The sequence below is a fragment of the Falco naumanni genome, chromosome 10 (assembly GCF_017639655.2).
Source record: "Falco naumanni isolate bFalNau1 chromosome 10, bFalNau1.pat, whole genome shotgun sequence".
NCBI classification, from domain to species: domain Eukaryota; kingdom Metazoa; phylum Chordata; class Aves; order Falconiformes; family Falconidae; genus Falco; species Falco naumanni.
In genome coordinates, this window is record NC_054063.1 from 18286026 (window position 1) to 18302031 (window position 16006).

Sequence of the window (16006 nt, forward strand, 5' to 3'; positions counted from 1 at the left end):
CAACAGAAAAGTGTCCTCACATGAACCAGTCCTATACAATGAATACTACACATTTTTACAGATGTTCACTCAGCAAGCTCGCTCCTCAGTTAAGAATATAGGAAATAAATTGTTAGGAAAGCAATTGATTCTTAATTCATATCCATATTCAGACCCAAAAGCCAAATGAGAATTTATCTATCAATCCCTAATTAAGACCAATCAAATACAACTTCTCTGCAATCTTCTAGAAATCCCTATGGGTGACAAAGTCAGATCTAGTCAGCCCATGCAAGCTTTGTGAACCTTTTTAAGCAAGAAATATTATATCTCCCCCCATAACTGGCTCAAGGGACTTGACAACAAAAGATCTCGTACCTCCAAGCAAAACAGATTGAAAATGCAAGTGACAGTAGCTTCTCACAATTGTGGAATATCAGAAGGAGCTATAACCCACAACAAATTGTTCAAATCAGCCTTACTCAATCACTGGAGCTCTTCTTTGTTATGTACTCTCATCAGAGAAATACTTGGCAGTGTTCACATGTAAATCAGCAGCAGCTTTTTGGATCACCTCTTTTAATGTAGAATCAGCTCAAACTTTTCAGAATTATGATGTTTCACTAGAATGCTTTTCAGAAATACAATGCACCGCTGAAGACTCAGGCAGATGGCTTGGCTGAGACAGTTCACAATTTGAAAACTATCTCCGGTCAGATTTTATTTAAAATAAAAAGTCAAAAATCAGCAAGTCTTTTTAAGATTACATTACACACACAAAAAAGCAGCAGTTACTGGAAGATACAGGGTCATGAAATAGACTGCCTCATTCACTGATTCCAGCCCCAGGGCTAAATGCTACCTAAGTTATTTGATGTCTAAGTGGGATTAATTGGTAGCTTCAGTCTCGTTCTTGGCAGATACATCACCACTGCATCCAGCAATATTTGGCACTGTAACATGCAGACCTCACCTTACTCCTGTTTACAGTTCCATTCTTCCATGAAGCTGAAAAGGGACTACATACACAACTAAGGCAAGCAGGAAGCAGTTCTTACAGCCCAATAAAAGCTCTGGTTGGAAAATGCCCTGAGAACAAACCACCCTCTTGTATGGTTCCCTTCAGTCAGAGTTAAAAACCACAGATGGGCCTGTGAGAAAAAGTTCTGGTTCAGACTTGTGCCACAAGAAGTTCACTGAGCTCCTATTCTGTCAGTCCAGAATGCGTCTCTAGCATGACACTTGGTGTTGTTTTGTTGTTATTTTTTAGTTAAGGAACATCTTCTCTACAAAAATTAAATTAGAAACTGATGTAGAAATTACTCTCTCTCATCATCTGTCAAGGTTGCATAAGTTGACCACTTGCACACTGCTCTCCTAAACAGACAGGAAGCTTTGCAAACAGTGCAATTCATTACCCATAGATTATTACACTTACTCTCTCACCAAGAGATAAGAGAACTGTTTGCTGTCCAAGGCAACTCACCCCAGCATTCCCTGTTTCAACCTATAGTTCAAAGAAAATACATTGCTAACTCTGACCCCACGATCTAACCAGTGCTAGAAAGTGATCCAGCTCCACTAACCAAACACCTTCTGTGCCCCTGTCTCTTGACCATACACAGCTATACCGTTCCCTGAAAACAAAACCACATCCCGAAGCAGTGGTGAATCCAAGGAAAAAAGTCGAGGCAGGGGGCTGCTCTTTTGTTTGACATGCCAAGACAAAACTCTGCGTGGTTACTTCGTGTGTGTCACGGCTTGATTCTCCGCTGCTTTACTCTTCTTTCAGACCAGCGTGGCCAATTAAGTAAGGGTTGAATCAGGCCCCTCGTATATAAATGGATCATTTGAAGTTATACACGTTACTTTACATGGAAAAAATTCAAGCTTTTAAAAAATGAGCATATAAAATATAAAAAGACATTTAAAGTGCGCATGCGCGCACACACACACAAGCCAGTTTTACTTTGCACTGCCTGTTCAGTAGAACAGATAGCCTGTTCTCTGACTCTCTTTTAACTGCAAACCTTATACTAGCTGTGTATATTTTGGACCCTTTCCCATCCTACCATGATTTCCTGTCTGAGTCTGCAGCCCATGGCAACAGCAGAAAATTGGAGTTCAGGCTTTGCAGATGGTGGTAGGCCAAATGCCCTGTGCCAATTTAGTATCTTCTTCCATAACATATGCATTATCTATGTCTTGGCTACATGGCAAGAGTTACCTTCATGCTAATAAATTATATTCATTTTAGTTCATAAATTGTGCTTGCCTTAGGGGAGCTCTGGCCTTCTGCAGTGAACATAAAAACCACAGTCACACAGCCTTACATACACATCATCATGCTCCAAAAGGAAAATTATATTCTGAACTGCTGTCAAGGTAGAAGAAAATTCACACAATTTTATCGTGCAATTCCAGCAGGTCACAGGTCACTGCGACTGTTCAAAAGCAAAGCAAAACAGCCCCCTCCCCAAATTTATTGATGTGCAGCACATATGTTATCCCACAAAATAACCTGTGACGAAAGCTGCATTTCCACATGTCTGCAACAAAAATGAGACCCAAGATTACACACACGAGGAAAATGTGCCAGAAGCAATTCCAGGGTTGCTTTCCATTGGGAAATGTAGCGTTACACATGAATCTTCCCTCAGTGCCTTTAATAAGAGACCCTGCATCTGGTATTGCCCTGAGAGAATGGGACTGGGGGGGGTGATGGGGGAAAGGACATACTTTTTTCAAGGAATAATATTAAAAAAGAAAACACCTGTCACCCACATCACACTCCAGCACAGCTACAGAACTACCTCAGTGTACAGATGCTTTAAATCCCCCCTGCCCCCAGCGTACACAACAGGACATCCAGGTTTTCCGTGGAATGAATCGTTACCATCAAAGCTTCTCCCACCTCGAGGTGTAAAGCCCTTAAGTTTATTACAAAGTACTAAAACAAAACTACCTCAGACAAACACATGGCCTCAATCCAAGTGATTTCAGCAGAAGAGCCCAGGCAACTGCTTCAGAAAGAAGCCAGCCTTTTCTGGTAAGCAAAATAATTCCCTTGATATTGTAAGGAATCACAGACTAAAATCCATAAGCCACTGCTTCGTTCCATAATGAAACTCTGGTCTCTCAGCACTGGTAAATAAACACACTGTATTTTTTCCCCCTTGAGCCTAGTTCACAACTCCGCTTAATTTTCTTGCCTTTCTGCCTTTCTCTTCCTCTACCTGCACCATGCCAGGTAGAAGCATTCCTGACATCTAAAAAATCCGCAAACCTATTCTGGATACCTACCAAACCCCCCATTAAACGCAATGAACATTATTTCTTTGGTTCCAGCAAGATTAAACTTTACAGTAAGCAGCAATTCTTGCATGGATTCTAAGCTTGCTTTCAGCAGCAGTTCATTGACAACAATTCTGACAAATTTTCTACTTGATCTTACTGTCATCACCCTCAAGTATCTTACAAGTTCAAATAAAACTGATACTCACTCGAGACAAAATGTTCACGTATACTGCCAAAGCACGAGAACTTTTTATAACACTTGAAATAAAAAAAGAAAAAGCCCATAGACAAGCTTTATAAGTCTTTACATATTGACAATAGAATGAAATGGTTTATTAAAAACAACTAATAAAAACTGTGTGTCTTGGTTGCTACTATTACATTGTTTTCTATCTTCTCTCTACTCTAAGTTAAACTACCACTTTGTGAAAATATCCAAAGATACCTTATAAATTTGACATCATAACGTGAAAGTATCAGAAACCATACTTAAGACTATAATAAAACTGTATCAATTCAACTCTAGAGCAATTTTTACCGTCTCTAGACTAAACAAAACTGCCATTGCAAGCTGAGCAGAAAACAAGATGGAGGGTGGAAGAAAGGTAACATGCAAACCAAAGAGCAGAAATTCAATGTGCAATTAACCAGAAATTCTATCTATCCAAGCCCCACAGAGGAAATCCATTTCATTATATATTATCTCTCATATTATTACAATATACATCCATTCCTAACATTTTGGTTAGGCCTGTGGTATTATCTCAGGAAATAGCACAAAACCTGAAAAAGAAATAAAAAGGAAACCTCTCAACTCTTTGTGATGCAGAAACAGATAAGCATGACAAATTTACAGCATGCACCAGTCCATTTATGTTTCTCATGACTCACATTACCAATTCTTCCCAAATCCGGCACACAATAACACTCCAAAGAGACATCTCTGCAGTTAACACTCCAGCTAACCGTACACAGAGGGATGCTATCTGCCTGCATATCTGCATACCTACCACAGAAATGTTCGTCACAAGCCACAGCAGCATCCTGACACCGCTTCCTCACCCATCAGGCAAGGCTGAGACACACGCAATTTCAGGTTGAAAGAAGCTGCAGGACCATCAGTGGGTCATCCAAGTGGAATCAAAGTTAAAGATGAGTGAACTGTCTAAAAGCAACTAGAAACCCAGGCTTTTGCTTTCATCTACTAGTTCTGACATGAGTCTGTGCTGCAGAGTATTGGGTAGTCATTTAAATAAAACAAGCAAACAAGAAATTGACTTCTACTAAATTCTATTTAGAACATCAAAAATCCAAAACAGTTTGAAGAAAGAATAGGAGGCAAAACTGGCCTAATTCCCTACTTTAGCAGTTTGCTAATATTCAACTCTTGTCCTTCAGCTGAAATAGTAGTGTGCCTTATTCAGAAGCACTAAAATGTAAATATTAGAAGAAAATCTATTCACTGTCATCTTGGACTTAAACAGGGAAAGAAAGCGCCACATAAGATCAAGAAAATAATAGATAATTAAGCCTCTGCATGTTTATCTTTTTAATGTATAATTCCCAGCATAAACATGTAGGTCATGTTTTTTTCTTTATTCTCCAGGTCCCAGGCAACAGACTGCGTATTGGGCTAGAAATGAAAGCAACAGAAGTACCCAACATGGACTGTAATGTTATAAACAGTAAAGAATGGGACAAACAGATGTCTTCTGTAGTGTTCCTTTCCTCTCATCCCTGAAATATCATAAACAACATTTACTTTGATCTTGCATAGCCCCATAGCAAATTTATCAGTTCTTATAAATCTATATGCATGAACTGAAAAACTGGTCTTAAATGTTTATTTAGCTTCTTAGTCTCTAGTCTATGATTATACCACAAATACCCTTAATCATCTCAAGCATTTTGGTGTTGCTACACAAAAACTACAGCAATTACTTAAGTACATTTTCCACAGTTTTCCTCTTTTTTGCTTATGTCAAGATTTTTTCATTTTCTGGACAGGGAGAGCCAAATGCAGCCTCCTGATAGACTGCTGTAGCACTGCAACACTACAAAAAAGCACTAGTTTGGTCACTTGGAAACTTCCCTAGCTTTCTTCTAACAATTTTTTTTAATAAAATAATAATCAGAGCTTCGACATCAATTTCAGAAATTTATCAAATAGCTAACTTGCTACTTGTGCATAAAATAAGCAGAGATGCATATTCTCAGTGTAAGACAACACAGTTAGCATAGAAACCCACACATGAACAATGTACATCGACCGAAGATGACTGAGAAGATTGTTTGTCTTCTACTGTCCCTATCATGCCACAGCCTGAAAGCACTTTACACGAATGACTGAATGGAACCTTGCAGCATCCTCCAGAAGCTGGTATTTTGCTCAATTCAGATGTGAAGCAGGTTAAGTAGCCTTGTGAACATCAAACAAGCTTTAAGAAAGAAATGGTCCAGGTGTAATAATTAAACAACCAGAACAAGATGGACAAGTGCTCAGGCTTACAGTTAACCTAGGAGTTGTCTGGGTCAAACTCGTATGAAGAACACCAGACAGTTTTTGCCTTGTCAACAGGAAGAAAGTAAGTACACTCACAGCAATTCCTGTGACCTGATTTAATGATTCTCACAGGTCCACGATCTCAGCTCTGTTGAATGTCTATTTCAAAGGGTCATTTCATGTTAAGATCATAGTAAAGACCAATCCAAACAACTGCTTCCTAGAGGACCACCACAGAAAACATCAGCTAGACTACAGTTAATGAAATCACATCATTAAGTAACAGGTTTTGAGCAGATGAGGAGGAAGTTTACAATTTTAAGGGACTTTCATCTGCAAGTAACACATAAGCAAGTAGGCTTTTATAGACAAGGATTTTACCGCTCAGAATTCCATTTAACTTGAATTGAAATGACTGATCCTTAGTTTCTACCCCTGAAGACAATTACAGCAGACCCCTCCCTCAGAAGTTCCTTTCACATTATTAATTCTATCCCACATACACCATGCTCACAAAAGCTGCAGCCACCACCCCAGCAGGCTGCAGGCAGACATTTTAATTACAGATGAACAAACAGCCCTCAGCTGTGCCCTGCCCAGAGCTGGCCTGTCCCAGCACTGGTCTCTCCTCACTCCAGTTGCCAACTGCACCAAGTCACACCCGCTGTAGCCAAACGTTTCCTCAGGACCGGGATGAACTCACAGTTCTAGCTTGGCTACTGACCTAAGTCAGAAGGCAAGTCTGGATGTGTTTGGGTGAAAGAAACAAACTTTTCAGCGTTTCTGCATCCTTTCCTCTTCCCATTATTGCTTTCTTGTGATAAGGCCTCCATTGCCAATAAGAAGGCTCCATTTAAAAGGCTCTCCCCACTCATAAATGCACAACTTTGAATCCTTAAATGGACTTAGATGCTCTCAACAAGGTGCAGCTTGTGTTTAATTTTTGTTAAAATGTAGCTCTTGTTCTGTAAAGGAAAGAATCAGAGTTCTGTTGAAATATTTTCATCCAAATTTGTAAATTAAGAAAGCACGAAGCCACCACTGTACTGGTTTTACCATTGCCTCAGGCTTAACCAAATGTCATGTTAGGCACTTATGTTCAAAACAATGTGTAAATTAATCCTATTAAGACAAGAACAGCATCAGCAATGATTGGCTTTATTCTTTTGTTCATCAGTCTGAATTATCATGGTTCAGTGTGAGCAAATGGACATTTTCTTCTGTTTACTCCTGGTGTAGTAGAACTTAGCCAATGAGAGAGGTTTTTTCTTAATGCCAAGAGTTTAAGACTGCAAAGCCTATAACATCATGGAAACATTTATAAATAAGGACCACATATATTGACTTGAAAAACTTAGCATTGACTAAATGCAAAATGAGAGCTAAAATGTAAATGAAAAATTATTTTGATCTTGTTCCCAAATATTCAGAAGAATAAAGAATGCTGAGGGATTTGATGGGTGCTGCTGAGTATCTAGTGGTTTTACTCAGTTTAGAAGCCTCTGTTTCTCTTCTTTTGAGTTCTGCTGGTACAATGGGCAAATTACTCAAGATAAGACACCTGTTCATTCTACATTTTACTTTAAGAAAGGACAATATCAAGTTAGTGAAGATCACAGGATTAATATTACCTTTGGCCTTATTTCACATTTTCTTGCACTGCTGTAAGATGAGTTCCTTTTAAAAATGAACTAACTTCTAGCTCAACATTAAGATCTTGGGTTTAAGCTCCCAAGTGCAAACAGGCACTTTTTCCAGTTCTTTCAGAAGTTATTTAAGTGCTTGAGTCCTAAGCCCATTCCCCTCTGCAACTTGCTAATTGTGTAGTAAGTGAATTTTATAGTCTATTGTAAATAAATATTTCCAGTATTTTGCATTTCATACAACAGAGGGCTTCATAAGCTTAAACATTTCCTTTGCATACCCATGCATTACACACCAAGCTAGGGAAAGGGACAGAAAAATGAAACAGATAAGGAAGGAAGCTCCAAGTGGACCATTAACTAGACTAACTGAATCATACCAGGTGTGTCAGCAGAAATAAACTAAAACAACATGAAAAAGTTACAACAACATTAATACCCAAACAAGATTTTTCAGTATAAAAAGGCCTTTCAACTCAACTCCATCACCAAAATACAATTTATTCAAAATTCACTGCCACCCTATGTTACTATTGCATTTAGTTTTGGAATAGCCCCAAATTAGGTAGGATTAAGATTTCAAAACAGCTGCAATATATATAGCATCCATGCCCTGGGTGAGTGCAGATCTCAAGCAAGAGGAAGCAATTTGTAATGTTAGAGATCAGTCAGGGAGGTTCACTGACAGCCATCAATTCTCCCCAGATCAGATGAGTTTAGGTTCCAAATCACGTAAGAAATTAAATGGGGTATATGAAAAAAAACAACCTCTGGTGGCTCAGTTCAGAAAGACTAGCTGACTGAACGCTGCAAGATCTTCAAAATGGAAAAGAGACAAGTTTAATTTCCATTATTCCAATGTCAGAAGACATGTACATCAACCATATCATATTTTATTATTAAGAATATGAACACTCAAAGCTCATGCCTCATTTCCTGCAGACACACATAGAAAATAAAAATGCAAGAGCACCCCAAATATTGCACAGGTGTTCACCGCTAAACTGTGAGCTAAAGCAGTTGCTTTTTAATCTGAAAAATAAATTTTTAAAAGCCACCAAAACCCTGCTATAACTTACGATTTAGCATACCAAGGATAAAATTCTGGCCTGGCCTCAACAGTATTTGCTCAGTTCAAACCCCTGGCTTTCACAGTAACAAGAATCTTCAGCCTCAACACAACAGGTCATAGACTTTTCTCTCCAAGAGGTTCCTTCTTCACAGGCCTAGCTCCTCAGTTTTGCGGGGATAAGCTGTCACTGCACCGATTCCACTTGAAATCCACATATCAGCGTTTGCTACTAGTAGTTACACACTAAAGGAGTTTCAGCACTTGTTCTTTAACCAAGTGAACAGAAAGAACAAAGATTTTACTGCCGTGGTGTAATGCCAGCAATTTGAAGGATTAAACAGCATTATTACTTCATCAATGAAGTTCTCCTTTACTATCACCAAATTACATATACAGACACATAAAACCCACTATAAGGGGGGGAAAAATAGGCATTTTAGCCTTACTTGATCTACCCTTTAACATAAGCAAGATGTATATCTGCAGATACTTGTGTTTTTTAATCGCACATCTAGTGGTTTGCGTTTGTAGGAGAGGCGAGCATGTATATACAAGCACTAACATTAAGGTTTAAAGAATTTGTCCCTGTGGGTTTGTGGATATAAATTCAAGCTCTTGAGCATGTAGGAGTAGAAGCACACAAGGTATGCTGGGGGTACATTTGTACAGAGGTGAATGAAGCCATAGTTCAAATAGGATAATAGCTACAACCAGCTCATCTAACATGGAAACGTGCACGTAGGGCTATCATATCCCTGCCCAGGAATCCCCAGTAAGCAACACTGCTTCCAAATACTGCTTCAGATGATGATGCAGGAGACAGAGGCATTTGGTTTTTGTTTTTAATGATCTGCAAATCACCTGTGGTACCACTGTACTAGCTTTGTACTTCCACTCATCTTAGTTTATTGATTGCATTTGCAGCTCTCTTCCCCAAAACGCACCCCTTCCAAAACGCAGTGTATTCCTGAATAGTTGTGAAGCTGATAGCTTATTAAATTTGATCAAGTTCTTTATGAGCACACCAGTTCGTTCAGTTCAGATAACAAAAGGACATTCTGTTTATTGAAATGTCATAAATTATTTCTTTTCCCTGCTGGATTTTAGTACAGTACCATGGCTACACTTGAAATAAAAAAAAAGTTATTTCAGGCCATTTTGATAACTACAAAAAGGATTTTTTATAATAGCATAACTCTAAAAATCCTCAATGTTAAAATCAGCAATAATTTTTAATCTATATTAGTAATCTATATTAGCACTGTGACAAATATGAAAGAAAATGGGGTTAGTTAGTGATACTAAATCCAAAGTCCACGCTTGATGCTGGGTAGGGTGTGCCACAGTGTTTAGTATCAAAAGAATAAAGTTCATCCCTGGTCTAATTTTACTGAGTCCAAATCATTCCCTCCTACCATGAGGAAAGGTTACATTTCCCCTCTCAAGTCCTTTCTAAGATAAAGGTCTCAAAACACAAGCACAGCTTATTTCAGACTCTGTTTCTACTACTCATTAGCTGAGCAAACCAACAGGCCGATTTGTGGATTGGTTCATGCACAGAGAATGTCAAGTGTTTTGGCTAAGAGGTATGTGAAGAAACAGTGTTACTCAGTCATATCCCCCCCCCCCCCCCCCCCTTTTTTTTTTTTGTTTGGTTGGCTTTTTGGTTTTTTCCCCCCGCAAAGACATCTGTCAACACTTATATATGCAGAACACCAGGATGTGCTGATGCATTAAATAGCACAGCAGGTGTATTGGCTGTCACAGGAGGGTTTGGCAATAACTAGATAGTTAAGTACAACATAAGTTCTGTAGTTAATAGGGCAATAATATCAAAATGTATTTGCAGTGCTGACAGTTCAGATTCTAGTGAACCATGCACCAGTGAAACACAGGAACATGAAGTAGAAGAATCACATTTCCAACGTAAGTTTGTATTTCTCCTTGTCTCCCAACAAACGTTTCAAATGAATAGACTCTAATATTAGAAATTAACATCTCCAAATCCCTGTGAAACCACCAGATGCATTCTCTAGCTGTATCAAACCAATACATATCATATATCTCCAAGTAATTAAAAATAACAAATAAAACACGTATTCCAATGTACATTACCTTTTTTTTTTTTTTTACCTTCCAGTAACTACATTTCAGTAGCTGCTTATCATTTTTGCTGCTTTTGTTTCATTTTCTTTCCAGCTTGCATGGCATTATTTTTGCAATAGCCCACCTAAACTCACAGAGAGCTCTACAGAACTCCTTACAACCATAAACTCAGATGACATTCCTCCTTCCAAGGCAGAGACCGAATCCCAGTCATGAACTCAGAACTCACACTGACAGCAGAAAACATCTCACAGAAGTCTCAAATAGTTGATTAAAGAACAACTTCATGGAAAGGGCAAAAACATAAACCCACCACAGATCATTATTTATCTTAAAATAATACTAAAATCCCCCTTAAGTATTTACTGAGTTTCTAACTTCACCCTTCACACACCAGCTGTTCACTAAACCACGCTTGTTACAATACAGAATATTAAGCCTTCAGCCTCCAAAGCCTTAAGCACAGTGACTGGACTATGGTCTTTGAAGGGGTATTAGTCACTGAAGAAACACAGGTCTAAACCTCAGTCTCTTAAGAATTTACAAAGATTTATGTATTTACTTACTGTTTCTTAGACTCCAAAGAAGCATGCTATCCTGATCTAATAATGAAAATGGTATTCAATAGATCATAATGCCAGAAAGGTCCATTATGATAATCCAGTACAATCTTCTGCCATGGATTTTATCCAGAGATTGCAATGCTTGACTGGAGTTAGAACTTAACCTCTAAGTGCTTTTTATCTCTAACATCAAACTCAGTGCTATAAAACAAAACCCAACAAACATATGCCAAGTGCGCAGTTTACAAGTACTCCATTAAAATGCTCTTACTATAAAAAAACCAAAAGTGACAGTAAAGCAAGTTGTCCTGTTTCTTACACTGAATAAATCCAGTTATTTTACTGCTAGATCTACCTCAGATTTAAATTAATGTAAAAGACAAGATCATTTGAAAGCACTGTGAAGAATTATGTGAATACTACTGATTTACAATTCCTACAGGGAGAAGAATAAAGAAGTTATTTCAAGCTTTTTTGCATCCAGATAAAACCATTTGTGGTCTTACAACTGCAAGAAAAGCCATTTAGAAGATTCACTGACTTGTGTCAGGTAAAATACTAGTGACAGACTGTCACAGGAAATCACAGGATACCTTCATGTGTGGTTTTATTCCATTTTCAGACTTAAAAAATGCATTCAATTATTGACAGAATTGATCTGAAAGACAGGAACAACAAAAGAGGCAACAGAAGCCAACCCTTCTGTGGCCAGTAACTGCTTGGTATTACACTACACAAGCGTTATCATAACTGACCATTTGGTGGTTTGAATATTTATAAGCATTTCCCTGCACAGTCACTCCCGTTTCCATTGAACACCAGCTTCCATTCATTCACTGCAGTTTTTCCAAAGAGGAGATCTCTCTCAAGAAAAAAAAAAAAAGCAGGAAAAAAAAAAAAAAAGCTCTGAGAGGGACTTACTCTTCCTCTCCATTTTACACACAGAATCTGTGTGGCAAAAGCACTGAGCAGGGAACAGCTCAAGTGCATGTTTTACTTCACAGAACCACAACATTTCACTCCAGCTTCCCTAAGTAAGGAACAAGAGAGGGAACCACGTCCTCTTTTTGGACCCGGTGACAAGTGCTCCCATGATACGCAAAGAATTATGACAAGTGTTTTGGCAGAGGACAAGATATCCTCATACCCTTACAATCTTCCACCAAAGAGGTTGTACTTAAAAAAGGTAGATGTCTATGTTTGACTTTTAATGTTACAGTTATGTCTTGTACCAGCACCAAGAGCACATCCCAAAGGGCTCTTCACACTTTTTTCACATACGTTTAGTAACAGTTGGTGGACAGAGGGCAAACAGAACACACAAGAGAGGTTTTGTGAGCGCTGTAATAGCAGCCATCCTCTTACACTGTAATCTGAAGCAGGCTCACCCAATGGGGACAGTCACTGCACTCACCTACTAGTGATCTGAACGGCAACATTATTGCTTTTGTATAGGATAACTGCAGGAAATCAATGCACCCAAGGATCAGAAGTTGAGTCAGCCCTTCCCTAACAAAGCACTTCATTACTAACATTCACCTAAGGTATATTTTTTCCCCATCAAAGAAAATCTGCTCCTTTCCTTTGTCTCTCAATATGAGATTATCTTTTGAAGAGGACCAAGCCACTTAGTTTTATAGAGTTAAATCAGAAAGGTTTTATGCATGGGATATCTGACCATAACAATGAAGCCAGCAGAAGTCACGAAACTGTGTGCAGTGCACAGAACAGTTTTCTAAATCGAATGTTTCTCTCAATTTTTCCATGGAAAAAATATGGTACTCTTCAGTGTGACAATGCAAAATAAACACTGCAGCTTCTTAGTAGAACTGTCATGACTTAAGTCTTTCAAACTACTCCTCAGTCCCATAGGAAGACGCCAACATTCCTCTCTCTGCTTATTTGCTTAACTGTTCAAAAAGTCTGCTTTCTAAACAAATTACAGAGGTAAGTACCTTAATGCTATGTTATTCTCATTACTGAGGCACCATCCCAAATATCCACTGTGGCAAGCCAAGCACAAGCTCTTGTTTATTGTACGAGTGTAATTTCAGCACAGGTTTCTGCTGAACTAGAAGGAACTCTAAGTAACATGCAGTTACAAGTTTCTGTTCAGAAACTGAATTTTACTATCACAAAGAAAAAAAAATAATGTTGTTTCCCCTCTCCAGGCTGTACGTGGGAATTGCATCTTTAAGATGAAACCGCAAAATACTCACTATAATGTAAGTTTTGTTTAAAACAATAGTGGTGTTTTCTGAGGAGCAGCTTGTAAAGCACATTTCACCTTATGATTACAGAGAAGCAGGTTTACATGCCAGTTTCAGTAAAATTGCTCAAAACAGCAGCTGGTAAAAAGTCAGCAGACATTTGTTAGGACAACAGGGCTTGGTTTCCCACAGCCTCTGCCCCTTTCTTAAGAATAAAGCAGGAACATTCTTGCCTGGTAAAACCATCATGCCTGCTTTACGCACACACAAACCACGACCAAGATGCAATTCAGATGAAAAGAAAAACCAAAAAAACCCCAAAGTCCGTCAAAATCAATGATTTTACTGCAAAGCTTGTCGGAATGAAGATTAGATAGCGTAAAAGCAGTATCTTACCATTAGCATTCTTCCCACAGATGAGATGCTCATAAGGTTGCAACACTCCCCAAAGTTCAGCATCATTGTTGATAACCATCTCCAGGATTTCAGCTGAGATCTCCCCTCCTCCACCATCTGGGCTCTGACTTGCCAAAACCCTAACCTTAATCTCTTCTACCAGGTTTTCCATGCAAGCAGTTAAAGAGATGGCCGCGTATTCATGGATCCTAACTGAGATCCTAGTGTCCACCATCCACCTGAAAAACCTCCCCACTGAAAAGGTGAGGCCACATCTAGCCGATTTACCTTTCCTCAGTCCATCCCCAGCACTCATGCTGTACAGAGAGAGAGCCTTGACAGTCGCCAAGACGCAGCTTTCCGACAACGACCAGCTCTGGATGAGCTTGATAGCGCTCTGCACCTCAAACCTGGTGCACTTGGAGTGCATCACGCTGAGACGCTGAGCTTCCCTGGAGACCCTGATCAAGGCGCGCCTCAGTAACTGTGAGAGACGCCTGACAGCTTCCTGAGAAAAGGTTCTGCTACTGCCATCTCCCTTCCCTTTTCTGAGTATTTTTCCAATGTCTTCATCAGTCCAAGGGTATTCCTCTAGATCCGGCAGCTTAGGACACTTGGAAAAGATATCTGCAACCTCGGGGTCTTCTGGCAGAACGGTGTTCACGGTATCCCAGCTGTTATTCCTACTGTTCATGGAGCCCGAGTAGTACCACCAGTTGCCTCTGTGCTGAGAAGAGGTGAAGGCTTGGGAGTTGGACTTGGAAGAAGAGAGACTAAGAGACCTGCAGGAATCCCCTGCCCCATAACCAGAGTCCAAAGTTAAATCCTCCAGGGTCTTCAGAGTAGAGCTGTATATCCCAGCCATAGGAAAGACCGGTGAAGCCAACCGCCGACAGCACGAAAGGTGAGGCTGGGGCAGATCCCTCCTGCGCCTACCGGGCCAGAGCCGCCTGCCTCGCCAGCGGCGCGGGAGGATTTGCAGCACAGCGGGAAACAGCCCTCCCCGCAGGCCGGCTCAGCCGAGGGCCAGCTACCTCCATCCCGCAGGGAGGCTGTGCTCAGCCATCTTCTGCTTCGGAAGGGAGGAACGGCTGGCGGCAGCCGGCGGTCGAGAGCCGCGCCGGGCCGGGCGGGCCGGCTGCTGCCCGGGCAGGGCGCGGGGCCCGCGGAGGGCGCGGGGAGGCGGCGCGGGGCGGGGCGGGCTCCGCGCGAGCCGCTCGGCGGGACACTTGGCGGCGGCTCCCACTCAACTTCTCCGCCGCAGGTCTGCCGGGCGCCCCGCCCCGCCGTATGCAAACGACCTGGGGGGAGAAGCACCAATCAACGGCGCCGGCAGAGAGCGTCTCCACCAGTGAAATCCGAGCTGGGCGGGTAGCATGCAAATTGCACCGGGAGGGGCGGGGCGGGGGGAGGCGAGGACAGCCGGGCAGCGCTCCGCCGGTCCGGGCGCCAGCGAGCATTCCGCTACCGCCGGCCCCGCTCACCCGGGGCGGCCGCCCGCCCTGCCTTGCCCTGCCCCGGAGCACGGCACACGGCCGGGCCGGGCCGGGCGCTGCGGCGGCTCCCCGAGCCGAGGGTCACGCACGCCTGGTCCCGCGGGGGATCAGCGCCTGAATGGGGGATTGTGCGGGCGGCCGCGAAGCCGGTGTGCTGGCCTTTGAAAGGAGCCTTTGTGCGGCAGCTTACGCGGCCCTGACCTTGAACCGTGAGCGGGGTACGAGCGGGGGGTGCCGGGCTGGTTTCTCCCCTCCCTCCCTCCGCCCCAGCCATGGTCCGGCCCGGGCTGGCGGTGCGGGCCGAGGGCGCCCCCCATCGGTTGCTCTGGGGCACTGAGGCGGCTGCGGAGCGGCAGGAGAAACCGTAACCCCCCGCACCAGGTTCGCCAGTTCTTAGCGTTTAACTTTCAAATGCAGTTTTCACGTCTTTTTACAAGAATTAACATTCCTCTCCCCGCCCCCGGCGCCAAAGATCACAAGCCCGCTACTGTGCAGGGGCCCCCCACCACAAAAGCGCGCAGGCGAGCCCCCTGCCCTTCCGCGGCCGCGGAGCCCTGAATTACATCGGCAGTAGGTGACCGGGATCCGACAGGGAGAGCGAAGGCAGGCCAGAATCCATTTTGTTAGTGCTCTGCCTCATTTTGCTCCTCCACACTGGAAACTGCAGTGACTGCAAATATCTGTCATTTAGCACGCCTCAAGCATTGATTTTTTTCGGCAGCTTATTTACAAACACAGCAT

General features: G+C 41.8%; 1 protein-coding gene across 7 annotated transcripts in view; it reads right to left on the reverse strand.

Moving 5' to 3' along the window:
* ABTB2 (ankyrin repeat and BTB domain containing 2) overlaps nucleotides 1-16006 on the reverse strand; it is a 164375-nt gene that overhangs the window by 128090 nt on the left and 20279 nt on the right. Inside the window, exon 1 of one of the 7 annotated variants that reach the window (XM_040608509.1) lies at nucleotides 13770-14936. The exons of the other annotated variants lie outside the window; for them this stretch is intronic. Coding sequence (XP_040464443.1) covers nucleotides 13770-14634 — 865 coding nt within the window. The 5' untranslated portion in view covers nucleotides 14635-14936. Of the gene's footprint in view, nucleotides 1-13769; nucleotides 14937-16006 lie in introns of those variants that run through there. 7 annotated transcript variants of the gene reach the window in all.